At 38.3% G+C, this 15,914-nt stretch overlaps 1 protein-coding gene across 1 annotated transcript in view; it reads left to right on the forward strand.

The window, feature by feature from the left end:
• Positions 1 to 15,914, forward strand: part of ADAMTSL1 (ADAMTS like 1) — a gene marked incomplete at its 5' end in the record, with an annotated part of 171,752 nt that overhangs the window by 126,793 nt on the left and 29,045 nt on the right. The window contains 4 exons of the mRNA XM_083883570.1: positions 1,231 to 1,384; positions 2,637 to 3,777; positions 9,920 to 10,047; positions 13,603 to 13,731. Of these exons, the coding sequence (XP_083739696.1) occupies positions 1,231 to 1,384; positions 2,637 to 3,777; positions 9,920 to 10,047; positions 13,603 to 13,731 (1,552 nt within the window). The remainder of the gene's footprint in view (positions 1 to 1,230; positions 1,385 to 2,636; positions 3,778 to 9,919; positions 10,048 to 13,602; positions 13,732 to 15,914) is intronic.

Consider the following 15,914-nt stretch of genomic DNA (forward strand, 5'->3'; position numbering starts at 1 on the left):
TCAGCCAAGGCATTGATGAATAGCTGTCTTTGTTACCCTAGGTTGCACACTCTTTGTTGCCAAAATGTAGCTGTTCTTGTGTCAATAGTCTTTTCCTCTTGAGGCCACTCCAGCCATTTCCTATGATAAAGAAAATAGAAAAGGAAGGGAGGGAACAGAAGAAGAGGGGAATGAAAGGGGAAGGGAGGAGAGATAGTATAAAAATATAATTTTACTTTATAAGGTCAAAGCAAAGGCAAATATTCATGCCAGTAAGCATGAAAATAATTCCACATCTTGCGGTCTATGCCACCACTCTTCCAGTCCTCTTTCATGAAAGGTAGTGGAAACTGTCTTGTGGAAATGATAAAAGAAATGCCAATCAACCTACAGAGCTGTCTCATCTGCACCCTTCTTATAAGGATCTGTCTGGGCATTTTACTCAAATTAGTGGGTGTTTTCATACAGTCTTTGGACACATAGCCATTCTGGCAGCAAAGATGGTAGTTACAGTGCTCTACCCATTTTCTAGCTCTTTTTACAGACTCCTGCTTGGGTTTCAGTGCAAAGGCACTGCCTGTATTTCATTTTCCACAATGCTATATACATAAATATGAAACTGAATAGTCGTGATGATGTCCATCAGAAAATATCCACCTGTGCAACAAGCACTGCACTCTGGTATTAGAGGGTTAATACTATTCTGTGTAAGCCATATGTAGTAACTACAAGACTAAGATAATTAATTGGTGGCTAAAATATTCATCCTTTTATTATTCCTAAATGGATTTGAAACAGCAAAGCTTAAAGATTAAGCTTAGATCAGATTTTATCACACCAGAATGCAACTGTGATCTCCAACTCCATGAGGTCTACTCTTGAGCAGGAATTTTTCCAGCCAGCAGACACAAACATGTAGAAACAAAGTTCAAAGACTGGCTTTGAACTGTAGCACAGTACCATTAAAACAAGGGACACCATACGACAGAAAAGAAGTGGTAATGGGAGCATGGAAAGAATCTAAGCCTTACAAGGACAGAAAATAACAAGTGTTTCATCTCCTTACTGTGCCTGCACTGTTTGTAGCTGCATGGTCAGATGCTGCTCTGCTTTATTCTGTTGCAATATTTTGAAAACTAACTGTTCTATCTTGTGGTGTGTGTATGCAATGTGGATATGGGAGATGAGGAGAGAGTGTGTGACAAGGAGCATCTTTTCTGTTTCTCCTAATGTTTCTCATCCTGTTCCTAGTGTTCAGTGAGCTGTGGAGAAGGCACGCAGAGTCGAAATGCTATGTGCAGAAAGATGCTGAAAACTGGGGGCTTTGCTATCGTCAATTCCTCACTCTGCCTCCCTTTGCCATTCTCATCCTTGATCAGGCCCTGTTCAATACGCCCCTGTGCAAGTAAGTGGAAAAGGTGTTTGGCAGTGTCTGTGGAAAAGGGATTGGAAGCCCTTCACTAAGAAATCCATGCTATTTCCTGCTCCACAGCCTTCTTTTGTGCTAGTATTACTCAGTCTTGTGGAGTGGGTTTTTCTGTCTGTGAACAAGTCAAGCCAGTGGAGGAGTGCTACAGATTTCACTAATGGAGCGGGATGTGAGCCAGTGTGCTGGAAGGGAACTGTTAGTTTCTGGAAGAACTCGCTCAAAACTCTGACCAAAAATCTAGATCTAATTTTCACAGCTGGAATGCAGAGACTCAGAGATACAGCACAGTAGCCTGAGGGCTGGAGCAAATAAACTCTCTGCTAGAACAGCTGCAAGGAAAATGGTTGATAAAGGATTTTGCTTATGATCGTTTAGAAACTTTTTATTTCATTATGTCACTCCAAATCATCTGTGATCTGAGATTTCTAATGAACCATGCAACATAAATGAGGATGTTTTTTATGTTGCTAGTTTATGTATCTGTTTTTGCCCATCACAAGTCTCCCTGTATATTCTTCCCTAGTTTACCGTAAACCAATTGGATATGTGAAAGTCAGCCTAGCTTCAGCTTGACTCTGAAACTGCTGAATGTTGGGTATGTTGGGAGAAAAGAAGATCTGATGTTTGGAACTAAAGCTTGGACAAAATGTTGCATGGTATTTACTAATAATATGCCTATGCAGCTTAACTTAGTACTTCATAATTAAGATCTCTGACACAGAGATCAGGAAACCAGAAGGACACACTGAACTAGTGCATTTTAATAATATTTATCATGTTTTTAAGCCTAGCCCAGAGAGTTTTGTTCTGTTCAACATTACTCCTTGAGGTAGACAGACCTTCATCCTTCCATATTTTAGTGAGCTGCAAGATAAATGTTGTCTATGAAGGTTTGGATGGTAAACACTTGACTATCCAGTGCATTTCTTAAATAAGTCTTTGTTTAAGTACTTTAACAACAAGAACTATGTTTCCATTCAAGTTTTCCCTCTCCCATAAAGCTTTTATCCCTGGCTATTTGGTTTCTGCATATACTCTAAGCTACTTTTACATTCCTGAATTGTGTCTTGTTATTCCTCCTATTTTGATTGTTCTATTTTAATCTCCAGCAACTGGTGGCCATTTTTTCCCAATACTGTGTAATGGATGAAATGCTGCCCACAACAATGTAAACTGCTTGTTTTGATTGATGGTATCACATCACACTAATTATATAATGGTATTTCAGGGCACAACAGACCAGCTCATAAGCAAAGCCCCCATATTATGGCTGTAAAGCAAGTTTACATTCAGACAAGGAAGCAGAAGAAACTGCACTTCATTGTAGGTGGATATGCCTACCTGCTACCCAAAACTTCTGTAATTCTCCGATGCCCTACCAGGAGGTTCCGGAAATCAATGATCACCTGGGAGAAGGATAACAAGAGGCTTGTCAGTTCAGCTCACATCACCATTGCATCCTATGGGTTCATGAAAATCCATGATCTGAAGCCTTCAGACACTGGGACATACACTTGCACAGCAGGGCCAGCCCGGGAGAATTTCATAATTAAACTGATTGGAAGCAACAGAAAGATCATTGCTGGGCAGCCAGCTGGTATTAGTGAGGAAGAAGTAATGGGAAAAGCTGGCTTAAACAATGCCTTGCAAACAGAGGATAAGCATCTCAATGGGATTGTCTTCAATGGTAGCAAGGCTGAAAAGCAAGGGCACCTTGCTAACCCCAGCAGATGGTATGACAATATTGTCTCAAGGCTGCTACAGCTCAGGGGGTGGCCAGGGGAAAATCTGGAGTCCTGGGAAGCCCAGGAGTCCATGGAGAGAAACACATCCTCAGAAGAGGACCAGAGCCGGGAGCACAGCCTGCCATTTACTATGGTCACAGAGCAAAAACACTTGGATGATATCATAAGGAATTTGTCACAGCAGCCTGAGGAGCTTAAAGATATCTACACTGAGCATCTTGTTGTGAAGCTGGCTCATGAGGTTTTCAAGAGCTACTTGGAGCACCAGGAATCTGTCCTCAAAGCATCAAGACGAAAAGTTGATTCAGCCTCAGTGGAGTACCCTTTCCAAAGACATGTGTCTGGGTTTACCAGCTCCCTGAGGACATCATCTGCTGAAACATTTATTCCCGCCTCTGTAGACCTGGCAAATGGCTTGCACAGGCCTCATCAAAAGCCTGCCATCCTCCGAAAGATTTCAGCAGCACAACAACTGTCTGCTTCAGAGATTGTCACCCACCTAGGACAGACAGTGGTCCTAGCAAGTGGCACACTGAGTGTGCTGCTTCACTGTGAAGCAGTGGGAAACCCAAAGCCCACCATCAGCTGGGCTAAGAATGGAGAGGAAGTAAAATACAATGATAGGTAAAGCATGTTATTTAACTTTTAAGAAAATAATTGATATTTTCACTTATCATTCTCCATGTTTTGCTGCCTGTCAGTCCCATGGACAAAACCATATTTTGCTGTTGTGTGATTTCATAATAGAAAGAAGGGCAGGTACATGTAAAGTGGTAAATGGGGTAAACTGTAACTCTTCAGCAAGGTCTGGATGGTGGGTCAGACTAGTGTGGCAGACAGGAACTTTGCTTCTGTTTAAATAAAAAAGAAGGGATTGTAAAGTACTAAAGGACATAAGCGCCTGCTTATGTCCTTTAGTTGTCCTAAGTCAACAGAACACTCCTCATCCAGAGATTGGGAGCCTTAGTTTGTCTTCTGAAGGCAGAGATTTTTGCTATGAAGATTGATATTGAGATATGAAAACTGGTCATTAATTGTTGCTGTCATGCTCTGTTGGACCTGAAATTACATTTCTCCTAGTGGTCCAGGAGGGCCTGACAGACATGGTTGTGGTAAGAGAAGATGGAGGAGATGACGCTTTGGCCTTACACATATGTTTCCATGCATTAAATTGCCCTAGGATAAACCTCAAAGGGCATTACAATCACCATTTACTGTGTATGTTCTGATGAAGGCTGTAAACTGTGGAAATACACTTCATGGCTATCTGCAGCTTTACAGATATCATCTGAACAGACTGATCATTTAGCATTTGTCTTCTCATGTAAATTGGTGTATCCTCATCTGTTTAAACTCTGGAATGTTGGTCCCAAGTGCAGTCTGAGGAGCTGACACAACAAAATGCTTTCAGGTAGCCTTTACTTTCCAATCACTCCACATCATTCATTTGTGTGGAAGAGCACAGAAGAAGAGGTTATTTTCAGTACAAGTTATATGCTTAACTGTGTTGATAACATACATTCTTCTCATGTGTATGCTTGGGCTCTGTTCTGTGAGAAATCAGTATATAAGAACAGGAAAAGACAGTAATAATGAGCAACACAGTACAACAAAGTTGTCCAGGGATCTGTTAGCAACTACTTCTGCACAAGATACTGACCTCAGCTAAGACAAATACGTTTAATCATAAGGTCATGAGAAAAGATGGAGTCAAGACAAAAATTAATTTCCAGTGTGGTGCCCTTGGATCATCCAGTAAAGTCTTGATATAGGTAAAATTGCCCCTTCTATACAGTTATGAATTTAATTTATTAGCTCCTTCTTTATTTTGACTATTGAATCAATGAAAAAATCAGATCACTTCTATAATGATCTGAGTTTCCTGGTTCTTGCCTCTCTATCTGAAGGCTAATATATTAAATTTAACATTAAAAAAAAAACTTTTGAATGGGTAGAGGTCACTGAGAACAGGAATGTACCTCTGGTGGAAATCACATGTAGTCATAATCACGACTTGGACATACAGATTTCCTTCATTTCGACATACACCTGTGAAAATTACTATAGGCTGCCCCCAAAACAAGTTTCATATATAAATTGTCATCTAGTGGTTTTATCCCATTAGAATTGAGCCATTAAATTGAGGGTTTTTTCACTACTTGAAATGACTGTAACTTCTGTGGTATCCATGAAAGGGAAGGGACATCACATAAAGTTCACATACCAGGAATAGACATTACAGTCATGAGAAACTGGCAAGTTTATTTCACACCCTGTAAGCTGTGATGGTGTCACAACAAGTAGATTAATTTAGCTGAAATAAAAGACACTTCTATGATTCCTGAAATTTCAGTTCAGATATTTTTATATATAATTTCACAATTCCTTTTCAATCTTTTTTTCCCATTCAGTTTGGCTGAAATGACCATGGGCCCTGAATGTTGTGGTTTGTTTCTGAATTATCAGTCAGTTGTGTGTGTGCTCAAAATTTCTATCAGAAAGTCTCAAGAAAGTATAATTTCTTTTCCAGTTAGTGGCATGAGTCATTGATAACTCTTCTTTAAATGTTAAGGCAGGTTCCGCTTGATGAAATTCCTTCTGTACTCATCATTTATAGTTCCCACAGGCTGGTGTGTGGGGCAGGAAATTACCAAGATCTGAGATTAAGATGTAACTTAACACCTATATCTTTGGAGTTAATGGAAGTTTAGAAATCATGGTGTGTAAAAAAAAAAAAATTTCTGGATTTTTTGTTGGGTTTTTTTAAGAGCAGTATTCTGGTTTTGTCTCAGAATGCTCTTGCTGCTTGTCAGTCATCTGTGTCAATGGAAGAACAGCATACTGGTGTAAACTGCAAGGCCACAGACATAAACATGTGGTGGGGTCTGGTATGCTTGAACTCTCCTTCAGCTCTGCAGTTTGTTTTCTTTGTACTTTGCCAGCTATGGAATGGAGAAGAGGATTTTCCAGCCCACCTCTGTCTTAATAGGAATATGAAAATAAATAGAGGTGGGCTTTCCTGTAGCAGTATCAAAGAGAGACACTTCTGCTGAGAATGGCCAGAAAGTAGTGCTGAAGTTCCTCAGGTGACACCCTACTGAATATACTGAGATTTCAGAAGTACTCGGTTGGTATTACAATTCTTAGAGTATAGGCTGCTGGTTTTAGGCTGGGTGACAGCTACCTCTTTTGTATATATAAACCACTGAGATAAAAGCATTCTCTTTCACACATTGTGGCCATGGATTTTGTCTAAGCTAATGATGTCCAGTAATGATGGTTGATGTATACCTTTATTCTCATTTCCCCATTCCATGAGCTGTTTCATCCACCTAAAATTATGACTCCTATTGCTTGGCTATCCTTGCAAAGATTAATTTTCTTTAGTCTAAGTATAGTTACAAAAAGATATAACATATGACCCTCAAAAGTGCTGTTTTTCAGTTACTCAACAGAATGAAAACATATGACACAAATAGCCAAAAGAATTGAAAATATCTGTGGTTCCCCAACTTGTGTCTGCATATTCAGCCTGTGTGCATATTTAACAGAAGAGTCCATACTTTCTCCTAAGGTTAAAGTGTCAACATCAACATGGGCCCTGAATGCTATTTCAGAGTCTACTAGTATCCATACCAATGTTTTTAGACTACTGTATATGTTGGAAAATGTTTTATTTTAGAGAATATTCAGATTAAGTTCTTCAGGAATCAGTTTTAAAAGTGAAAAATCTTTGAGGAATTTATGCATTGTTTAGTAAGCCTTGCAAGTATGCTGCAATTTCTGTCACTGGGGATCCATTGGTACTTGATAATTCAACTTCCCTAAAACAAAAAGAAATTTTATAAAAGAATATGAAGCAGCATGTGAGCAGTAAGTGGTACAGAGTTAGGTGTTTGCGAGGTGCTGCCTGATTTAGTCATTGATTGTTGTGGTTTGAAAGTAAAACGAGTGAGAGGCTCCAAGTCAGAGATATAATTTAAAAAGAAGAAAGGTAAAAAGGTAAAAATAAAATAAAATAAATGCAATAACACAAAGGATCATTGACAGAGTCAGAATACAGCCTGAGCAGGATGGTGGAAGCAGTCCAGATGAGGTGTTCTTCCTGAAGCAGTGATCCTGTAGAAAGGTCTGGGAGCTCTGGTCCTCTGGGAATCCAGTGGGTAAGGGCTACTTGTACTGTCCCAAATCCCAGATTATATCCAGGTGGGAATGCTTGGCTCCTCCCCCTGGGCAGAGCATCTCACAATGGGATGTTGAGTTGTGAAGTGGGTCCTTGATGGCCCATTAAACAGAGATAACTCCTGGAGGGAGTTACCTGTGAGTCATGGGCAAGGCGTTAATGGGCCATTAGCAGGGGACAGCCCAAAGGAAGGGGGCCTGGGAAATCACTGCCCCACCTGGTTTCAACAGTTCATGAAGATGGTGATAGAATAAATACTTTGTGTACATCCTACACTGCAACCCAGGACATTGATATATGTCCTACAAAATATTTTTTTGTGTTGGAGGCAATGTAGTGTGGAGCAACTGAAATGAGACTGATTAAAATTAAGCTGTGTTATTTTCAGTCCATAAATGAGAATCTGAAGACATGCTGGTGACATAAAGAATTGCTACAGCTGGTTTTTCTTTTTCCACCCCTGACAAGCAACTCAATACCTAATAAAAATAGCAATCTATGAGCAAATAGGGAATTCAGCCAAAATAATTCTTTACAAAGAATAATAATAAAGGATGTGCTTTCAAGAAAAGCAGCTATGCCAAATTGTGATGCACAAATAACAGAATTATTGAAAAGAAGAGGACAGTATGTTTGTTTCTGGAGAAGGACATTAAAACTTGGGTTGAGAGGATAGAAGGATAGAGCTGTGTTGGAGTTTATTTTTTTTAAAAAGGCAAGTATCTACCTGGACTACTTCTATTTTTAATAATATTTGTGCTGGATCTTGAGGGGACTTAAGCTGACAGAGAGAGGTTTATGTCAAGAGGTGATTAACAACAAACAAAATATTCATCTTTGTGTTTTATAAGGTGTATTATTAGGAAAGACCTTTCCTCAACCCGAAGATGTCAGAAAAAATTAATTAATACTATTTTAGGGGTCTTGTGAGCATTAGTTTGGTGTAGACTAGAAGATCTGCCTACATACTATATTTGCAGACATGAACACATAGAATTTTAAATGTTACAGGCTGTTATAATTTGGGACAACTTCTGAAGATTTAATGAATTTCATGTAATGATTGAAGCAGTCAGTGTTAAACTAAAACTTTACATGTGAGATACTGATGCATGCTAACATTAATTCTGCAAGTAAAAAATGCTGTTATTTACTGTTACTGTTAGCAGTGGCTATCTAGTCAGCCCTGCTTATGACTAAGAGGTAAGAAAAACATCTTTGACAGCAAAAGTGGGAAGGGAATCATTTCAGCCACTGTTTTTTTGGCTGTGCAAGCAGAGAAAAGTATTAATATTTTCTTTGAAAATGTGAATTTTTATAAGCATGTACAAAACTTGTTTAACAACAGGCAGCTCTTTTATTGATAATTACTATTTTTATTATTACTCACAAAAGGGTAAAAAAAAAATGTTAACTCTGGAGTTTTTTCCTATAATAGATTTTGCTGGGTGGCCATAATCTGGTTTGTTTTAGAGATCTACCACCCACAGTGTTGTACAAAATCAAGTGTCTGTGGCTTTTTGGTCCATGAGACAAGAGTTTTTAATGGGGGGATGGGAGTGTGAAGAAACTCATCAATTCCAGGATGTGTGAGCAGACTTTTATTGCATGTGTTTTGCAGGCATCTCCCTCCCCCTGTTTCACCCTTGCCACTGTGAATCACAGCCTCAACTGAGAGTTTACCAGCAACAGCTGCTGAAAGTTGCTGATGAGAACAGTATGATTAGATTTTATCAACAGTTTCAGCTAAAAAGAAGGCTCAGAGAAAGGAGCAGTAATCAGGAAACACAGTGTGATTAAAATAAGGGTACATAAGCATTGACACAAATCCATGGATTAAATTCTTACTGAAACAGGTGTATGTCAGGACCTTATGAGTTATACCACTGCAAAACCAGACCATGAAAAGAAGCAGTTCATAAGACCACTAAGACCATATTAATTCCATTTAACCATAGGCAGTACACTGAGCTCATGTTCAGCTCCTCTTACTGGCGGAGGAAAGAAAAGTGGCCCAAGGAGGAGCTGAGAATTCCTCTCTATCTTCACTGACTATTAGGGAATAATCAAGACTGCCGAGTTTGTACAAGCTGCCCATCAATAAAAGAATCTGAACCCATTTCAGTCTTTAACAGTGAACCTATGGTTCACTTCAATTCTTTCTGCATAGCTTCATCATGTTTCATGATTTTTCCCTTGAGATAATGTGGCTTTTTCTTACTATTGCTATTCCTATGTTGCAGAACTGGAAGACAGCAATGCTAGGGAACTCAGTCAGTATTATGCAGAAGTGGTACAGCAGAGGTTTCATTGCATAGATGTCCTAATTACTCAGCAATCTTTCTTTAATACATATATCAGTAGTAGAGGAACTGGGAATGAGACTAAAATTTAATTTAAGTAATCACAACTTACAGTCTCAGTGTAAGAATTTTAATTTCTTCATAGATTTTTAAATATAACCTAAAGGTCTCATTTATAAAAAACATTACCTAAGCCTGAAAATTCCCAGTAAATATGGTCATGTTCACATAGACTAAGGGACTATTATATCTTTCTTTCTTTCTTTCTTCTTTATGCCAGGTTGCTCCTTCAGCCTGATGACTCCTTGCAAATTCTAGCACCTGTGGAATCTGATGTGGGTTTCTATGCTTGCAATGCATCCAATGCCCTGGGATCTGACTCTGTCTCCATTGCTGTCACCCTGGCAGGTAATAGTTTAACCTCTCTGATTGCAAGATGGTCCATGTTGTGTGAATCTGGACAGAAGTTGTTTGTGGGGGAACTGATGGCTGCTAAAGCTGAGTAACACGTCAACAGAAGTACGCTGGTGAAAACGCAGGGTGTGAGCACTGCAAAAACCTGAGGCATTGTCCAGCTTCCATGGATAGTTTGTGAGGTTTATGTGTCTCTGCAAGACATGCTTTTTCTCACTTGCATCTGACATGCACTTAAAACAGCGCTTATCCTGGTTATTGGCAGCCCATAAGGGGCTGTGCAGTCCAAGCTTTCCAACTTCTCCGCTTCATTTTAAACCTAACACTGATCTCTTCAAGTATAACAGATGAATTGTAGGACTTACTCAGGTGTAAATTAGGCAAGCCAGAAAACTTCCCAAGCTGTCTAATTGCTTTCAATAGCTATCTTTTGCAGGATCAAACACCCTATCATATTCAATCACAAGTGTGGCTGACACTATTTCAATTGTAGCAAATAGAGGTTCTCAAAAATTTAGATTCCATGTTTCTATTCCTCTAGTAACAGGTTCTAAAGCAGACTAAATATCCTGTGCTGGTTTAGAATTCAGTTCTAAAGAAAACTCAACCAGAAAAAAAAAAAAAAAAAAAAAAAAAAAAAAAAAAAAAAAAAAAAAAAAAAAAAAAAAACAAAACAAAACAAAACAAAACAAAACAAAACAATGGCAAAAGATGTTAGAAGTATAGAAGTATGAATCCAGCTTCTTCACAGTTCCCTGGCAGAGCCAGCAGGCTCAAAACCACATCAGAACTAGCAGAAATGGAGCAGCAAACATGAATGAGGAACTGTTGAGAAAGAGGGGAACAGAACAATGACAGCTAATGATTGTGACAAGGCAGAGAGGTTTTACAGAAGGAAGATCCTATTTATTACCCAGGAAAAGGTAAATATGCCAGGAACACTGGAAAACTTACTGATTTTGCAGACTTATCCATTCCACTGTTTCAGCGTGTGGAAACTCTTGGAAGGTTCCAATGCCTAGGCAGCAACCACCAGCTACCATTGTATCCATGTACGACTAGAGGAAGGAATAGCTGTTGATAAGCTTTAATTTTTAAAAATAATTTTTTTACACCAAATACAGAAAAAAAAATCAGTTAAGAGAAACATAAAAAAAAAAATGTAGAAGGCAATAGTGGATAACAGTAATGCTTATAAGATCAGTAAATCAACTAGAAAGAGCCCTTGTCTTGTCCTTTAGCAGAACAGGTGAATCTTCCAGAGCAAAAAAAATCTGCATCAGAGCTACAAATTACCTGTAGGCAAAACTGAAGAGAATGATCCTTTTTACACTATTACTATCAGAAGTACCTTTGCTGAACTCCAGGCAGCATGGTAGCAGTGCTGCTGTTTAGAGTAGTGTCCAATTTTAGAAGAAGCAGCTCCATACTAAAACTCTTATGTTGCACCAGCATGAAGCTGAAAATGAGATTAAAAAATCATCAGTCAAAACTGCTACTCTGTCACATTGTTCCAGTGAGTGCGAAAGCCATAACTTCTGTACAACATGTTGTGGAAACAATTTTGTATAACACTGTAAAGAATGAAGTGTTAGGTATACATGTGGCACAGGAAAACTTTTAGCTTTTCAATTATAATTAATTATCAAAGCTATAATTTAAACTTTAGGGTAAATTAACATTCATGCATCCCAGACTCAAGCAGAACTCCTCTTAGGAACTCTTTACATTTGCATCTCACATCCAACACAAAATAGGCTGAACAGCCTATAAAATGAGGCCATAAATATCAAAGTGAAATACAAAGCAGTTTTTGGAACAAAGTAACAATCTTTTTGGCATAATGGAAGTATTTTCTCTAAAAAATCTGGAAAGCTGAGATCATCTTTAGAGGAATCAAGAGTGGGCAGAAAAATTATTTCATTGAAGAATTTTCTGATTCATTTAACACATGCATGGAAAAAAAAAGACAGTGGAATATGCTCCTTTTTGTTTTCTCAATGGTTTCCTACTCATTTATGTGTTGAATAGCTAAAATATTTTTAATCTTGTGGTGGGGTTATGGAAACCAATCAGGAAAATAAAAGGCTGATGGGGAGCTGAAGAATTTTTCCTTTCTTTAGACTTTGCCAAAAAGGATCAAAACTTTTGGGGGTATTTCAACAATAAAATGTAATATTTTACTTAGCCATTCTTAGGCATTAAAATCACCAAAATAAAAGAGGGTAATGTACAAAATAAATGCCAAACTGATATGACAGGATTTCCAGATGAATGGTATCTTTTAAAAGCCCTGGAAATACAGCTATATAGAGAGATTTATATATAAGGCTGAATTAAATTTTCAGAACTCTCCATGAGCTCAATGAAATCAAATGCTTTTTCTCACATCCATCTTTTCTTCATCAGTCTGCACCAAATTAACATACAAATAAAGCTGGAAATAGACATTAGCCTAAAACTGCAGCTTTTGGAGGCAAATGATGATATCTGGTTTGGCATCTGAGCATTTATTTAAAATGGGAGCGGGGGGGAAAGGTGTTTATAGATTTTTGGAAAATTATATCGTTGAAAATGCAACACTGAGCCAAAACCACCCAAGCTTCATCCCATTTAAAGCAATTGTGTTATATCTTGCTACTCCTGCAACATCCTGACTGCAGAGCACTTTCTATGAGATAGGGGAGAGCCTTAATTCAGCTCTTGTCAGCTCTGCTGTATTAGTTCTCTCTCTCAAAGCTAAGCTTGGGTACCTCTGGCCTGTTTTGTTAGCATCCCTTTACAGTAGCCCTACAAAAGTATTTGCAGAAGGCTTGTTGAGCCATTGAAGATGGATAGCTTCATAAGTAATCCCACAAAGACAAGAGCAGCAAAATACCTTGACTTGCTGTCACTAATGCTGAAAGCACTCTTTATTGTGAGCAAAGCAGTAGCTCTATTAGAGATAAACTACTTCCCACTAGATAACCTGTTTTGTTTTATCTAAAATGTGTAATAACAGTGTATTGCATTAATACAGTTTATATCCCTCATCTTCTTGTGCTGGCCATTATGAGAAAACTTTCTGGTTATGATCTGGTCTTCCCCACCCCAGTGTTTCCCTTGTAGTTTAAGGAAACCAATGATTAATGTGTAAAAAAAGCTTGCATGTTACTCTAAACTTTCTCTGCTGTGCCTGTAGCCATCAGTCAGGCTCCTGTGTTTGGTCTTTACCAAAGGGTGGTAGTGCAGTTTCAGTGCCAGACAAGCATCTTGCTGCACCTCCAGTTGTGCTGGTGTTTATTGATTCAGCTGGTTCTCCTGTATGTCCGTATGTCTTTAATGCTATTCTGTCTCTGCTTCAAGTGTGCGTTTTCTTTTTTCAAGAAAGCTTTACCCATGGAATTTGGTGACACATTTCAAATATTACAAAAAGCAGGTGGCCTCACACTTAATTTTCCCTTATGCTCCTGTCTGTTGTGTGTACTTTCACAAAGAGTGTTCCAGCCCACCAATCTCAATGAGTCCAATGTGCTTGGTATGATAAACTGTGGTGCTTCTTTTATCCAGGAAAGCCACTGATCAAGGCATCAAGAGCTACCATGATCAACACTGAATCACCTGCTGTCACTGTTGATATTGGAAGCATGCTGAAAACAATCCAGAAAGCAAATGTTAGCATTAACTGCCAAGTTGCAGGTAAAAAATTATTCTCTCCTGCACGGGTGCCTTTGGCTATAAATTTGTGGGGGATTCTTTGCTAAATTGGTATCTCCAGTTGCAGCTGAGTGAAATTGCAAGGTTTTCCTAGGTCTTGGGCAAACTACATTGCTTCCATTAATCCTTACCATAGAACTTGTCCTCCTTTTATCCATCTCAAACAAAGCAAGTGTAGTGGCTTAAGAAAATAGGGCTTGAAAAAAATATTGAGTCAATGTGACAGGCATCATTGTAAGAGACCGTATGGTGTGGATGAGCAAAGCTGATACATGTGGCTACATGTTGGGCATCTTTGGTGACAATATACAAGCATGCACTGATTACCTTTATCACTGATAGGCTATTTAAAAATCACTTCAGCTAATTTCTTCTTTTCCTGCCAAACTTATTTTACATTAAAGGCATGCTAGCACTATTTTTTTTCTGTTTTTTTCCTTTTTTTTCATCTTGGAAGTGCAGGCCTGAAACAGGATTTTCCCCAAAACTGTTTTCCAGTCGGAGACTGGAAATCTCTCAGTCCTACAGTGACAGTTTGTCTCCTTCCAATGGTAACCAAAATAGGCTGACCTTATCTGTGTGTGGCAGTCCTACAGCTGCTGGTGGGAATGATGTTGATATTAGGAGGAGGAGCTGGGAATTCTCTAAAGACCTCGGGCCATACCATGGATTCATTACACTTTTATGCATAGTGTGACACTCTTGTAATCAGACTGATGTCCAGCAGCTTTCAAGGAAGAAGATGAAAATGATACCTATTTTTTCCCCAAGCCTCACCATGCTCATCTGCATGGACATTGTGTGTAAGAGACTAAATATTACATTAACACAAATTATTTTAGATTTCTCTCTCTGGGTTCTCTTAGCTGCCCAAACACATAACGAACAAACAGTTATTGCTAATCTAAGAAGTGTAGCTATTTCTCTCCTGTATAAAAGCACCATAAAAACAACAGGATGTGACTAAACAAAGTTGCCACAATATTTCTAATATCAGAAAACTACAGGAGATAAGCACAAAATGGTTAGGGGCACAGATTGAAAGTCTTTTCTCAGAGGAATCTCTAGCAATTTTGTGAAACTCACCCACTATGATAACATCCAAAATGGAAAATTTTAGCAGTGTCTTCACATCTAGAAGGCTTTTTGCTATCTAGTATTTGTATATTGGAATCTTCTATGACACAGAGGAAATTTTAAGTTCTAATTTTCTCAATGGGTGAAAAAAAATCTTCTGCTACTGCCTCTGCAGAAAATGTTAATTAAGTTGACACCAGAGATTAAGCTCTTAAAATTATCATAAAATCATAAACCACAAGGTGGGATGTTATAAAGGGAATAAGAGACTGAGTAACAAGGGCAGATACGTTTTATGGGCACTAGAATCCCAAATTTGTAAAAATAGTGTTCAACACTAAAATAATTCAACAGCAATTACAAAAAAACCACCTTGAGAAATGATTCAAGAACAGAAATTTCTATAAACTGTTTTGCCTACACCTGGAAAATGAACCATCTCATAAAACCTCTAACATAGTATGAGAATAGATGCAATTTTCCTTCTAATATAAGCATTTTTTGTTTTAACATCAGCTTTATGATTATCCAGCCTTTTTTTATTATTATTTTATCATCCTTAGAACAATCAATTCTAAGGATAAGAGTAACATACACTATTTCGGCAGTCAGCAAATGTGTTGTATCCTAGAGACTTCTTCAGAGTAGATGAATGTTACATCTGTATAGTTTGCTAAAGCTCCCCAGAAAACATAAACAATTAAATGGCTACTGAATTATAGTAAATTAACATGCAATAACATCTGGCAATAAAAAATAGATTAGAATGTGAGAACAAAGTTAACACAGTTAAAAAGCAAACCAGTATATCCATAAAATAAGGGGAGACTTGTCTGGATGAAAACAGTTCTTCATACAGTCTTGTAAAGCTATAGTTTTTTTCCTTCTAGTACTTTCTCTCTAGTCATGTCAGGATGTCCTGAGCCAGCACAATTAGTGAGAGTTGTTCTCAGAGTTTGGAGACAGTTAATCCCATTAATATAACCTGTGTTTCTATCACTGTGCTGTATGACCATGCATGTATTGGATCTTGGTATCTCAGCTCATGTAAGGACACACCTTTACTGAGCGTCAGCAAGACAGCAGAA

Source organism: Zosterops lateralis, assembly GCF_965231275.1.
Source record: "Zosterops lateralis genome assembly, chromosome: Z".
Lineage (NCBI taxonomy): Eukaryota > Metazoa > Chordata > Aves > Passeriformes > Zosteropidae > Zosterops > Zosterops lateralis.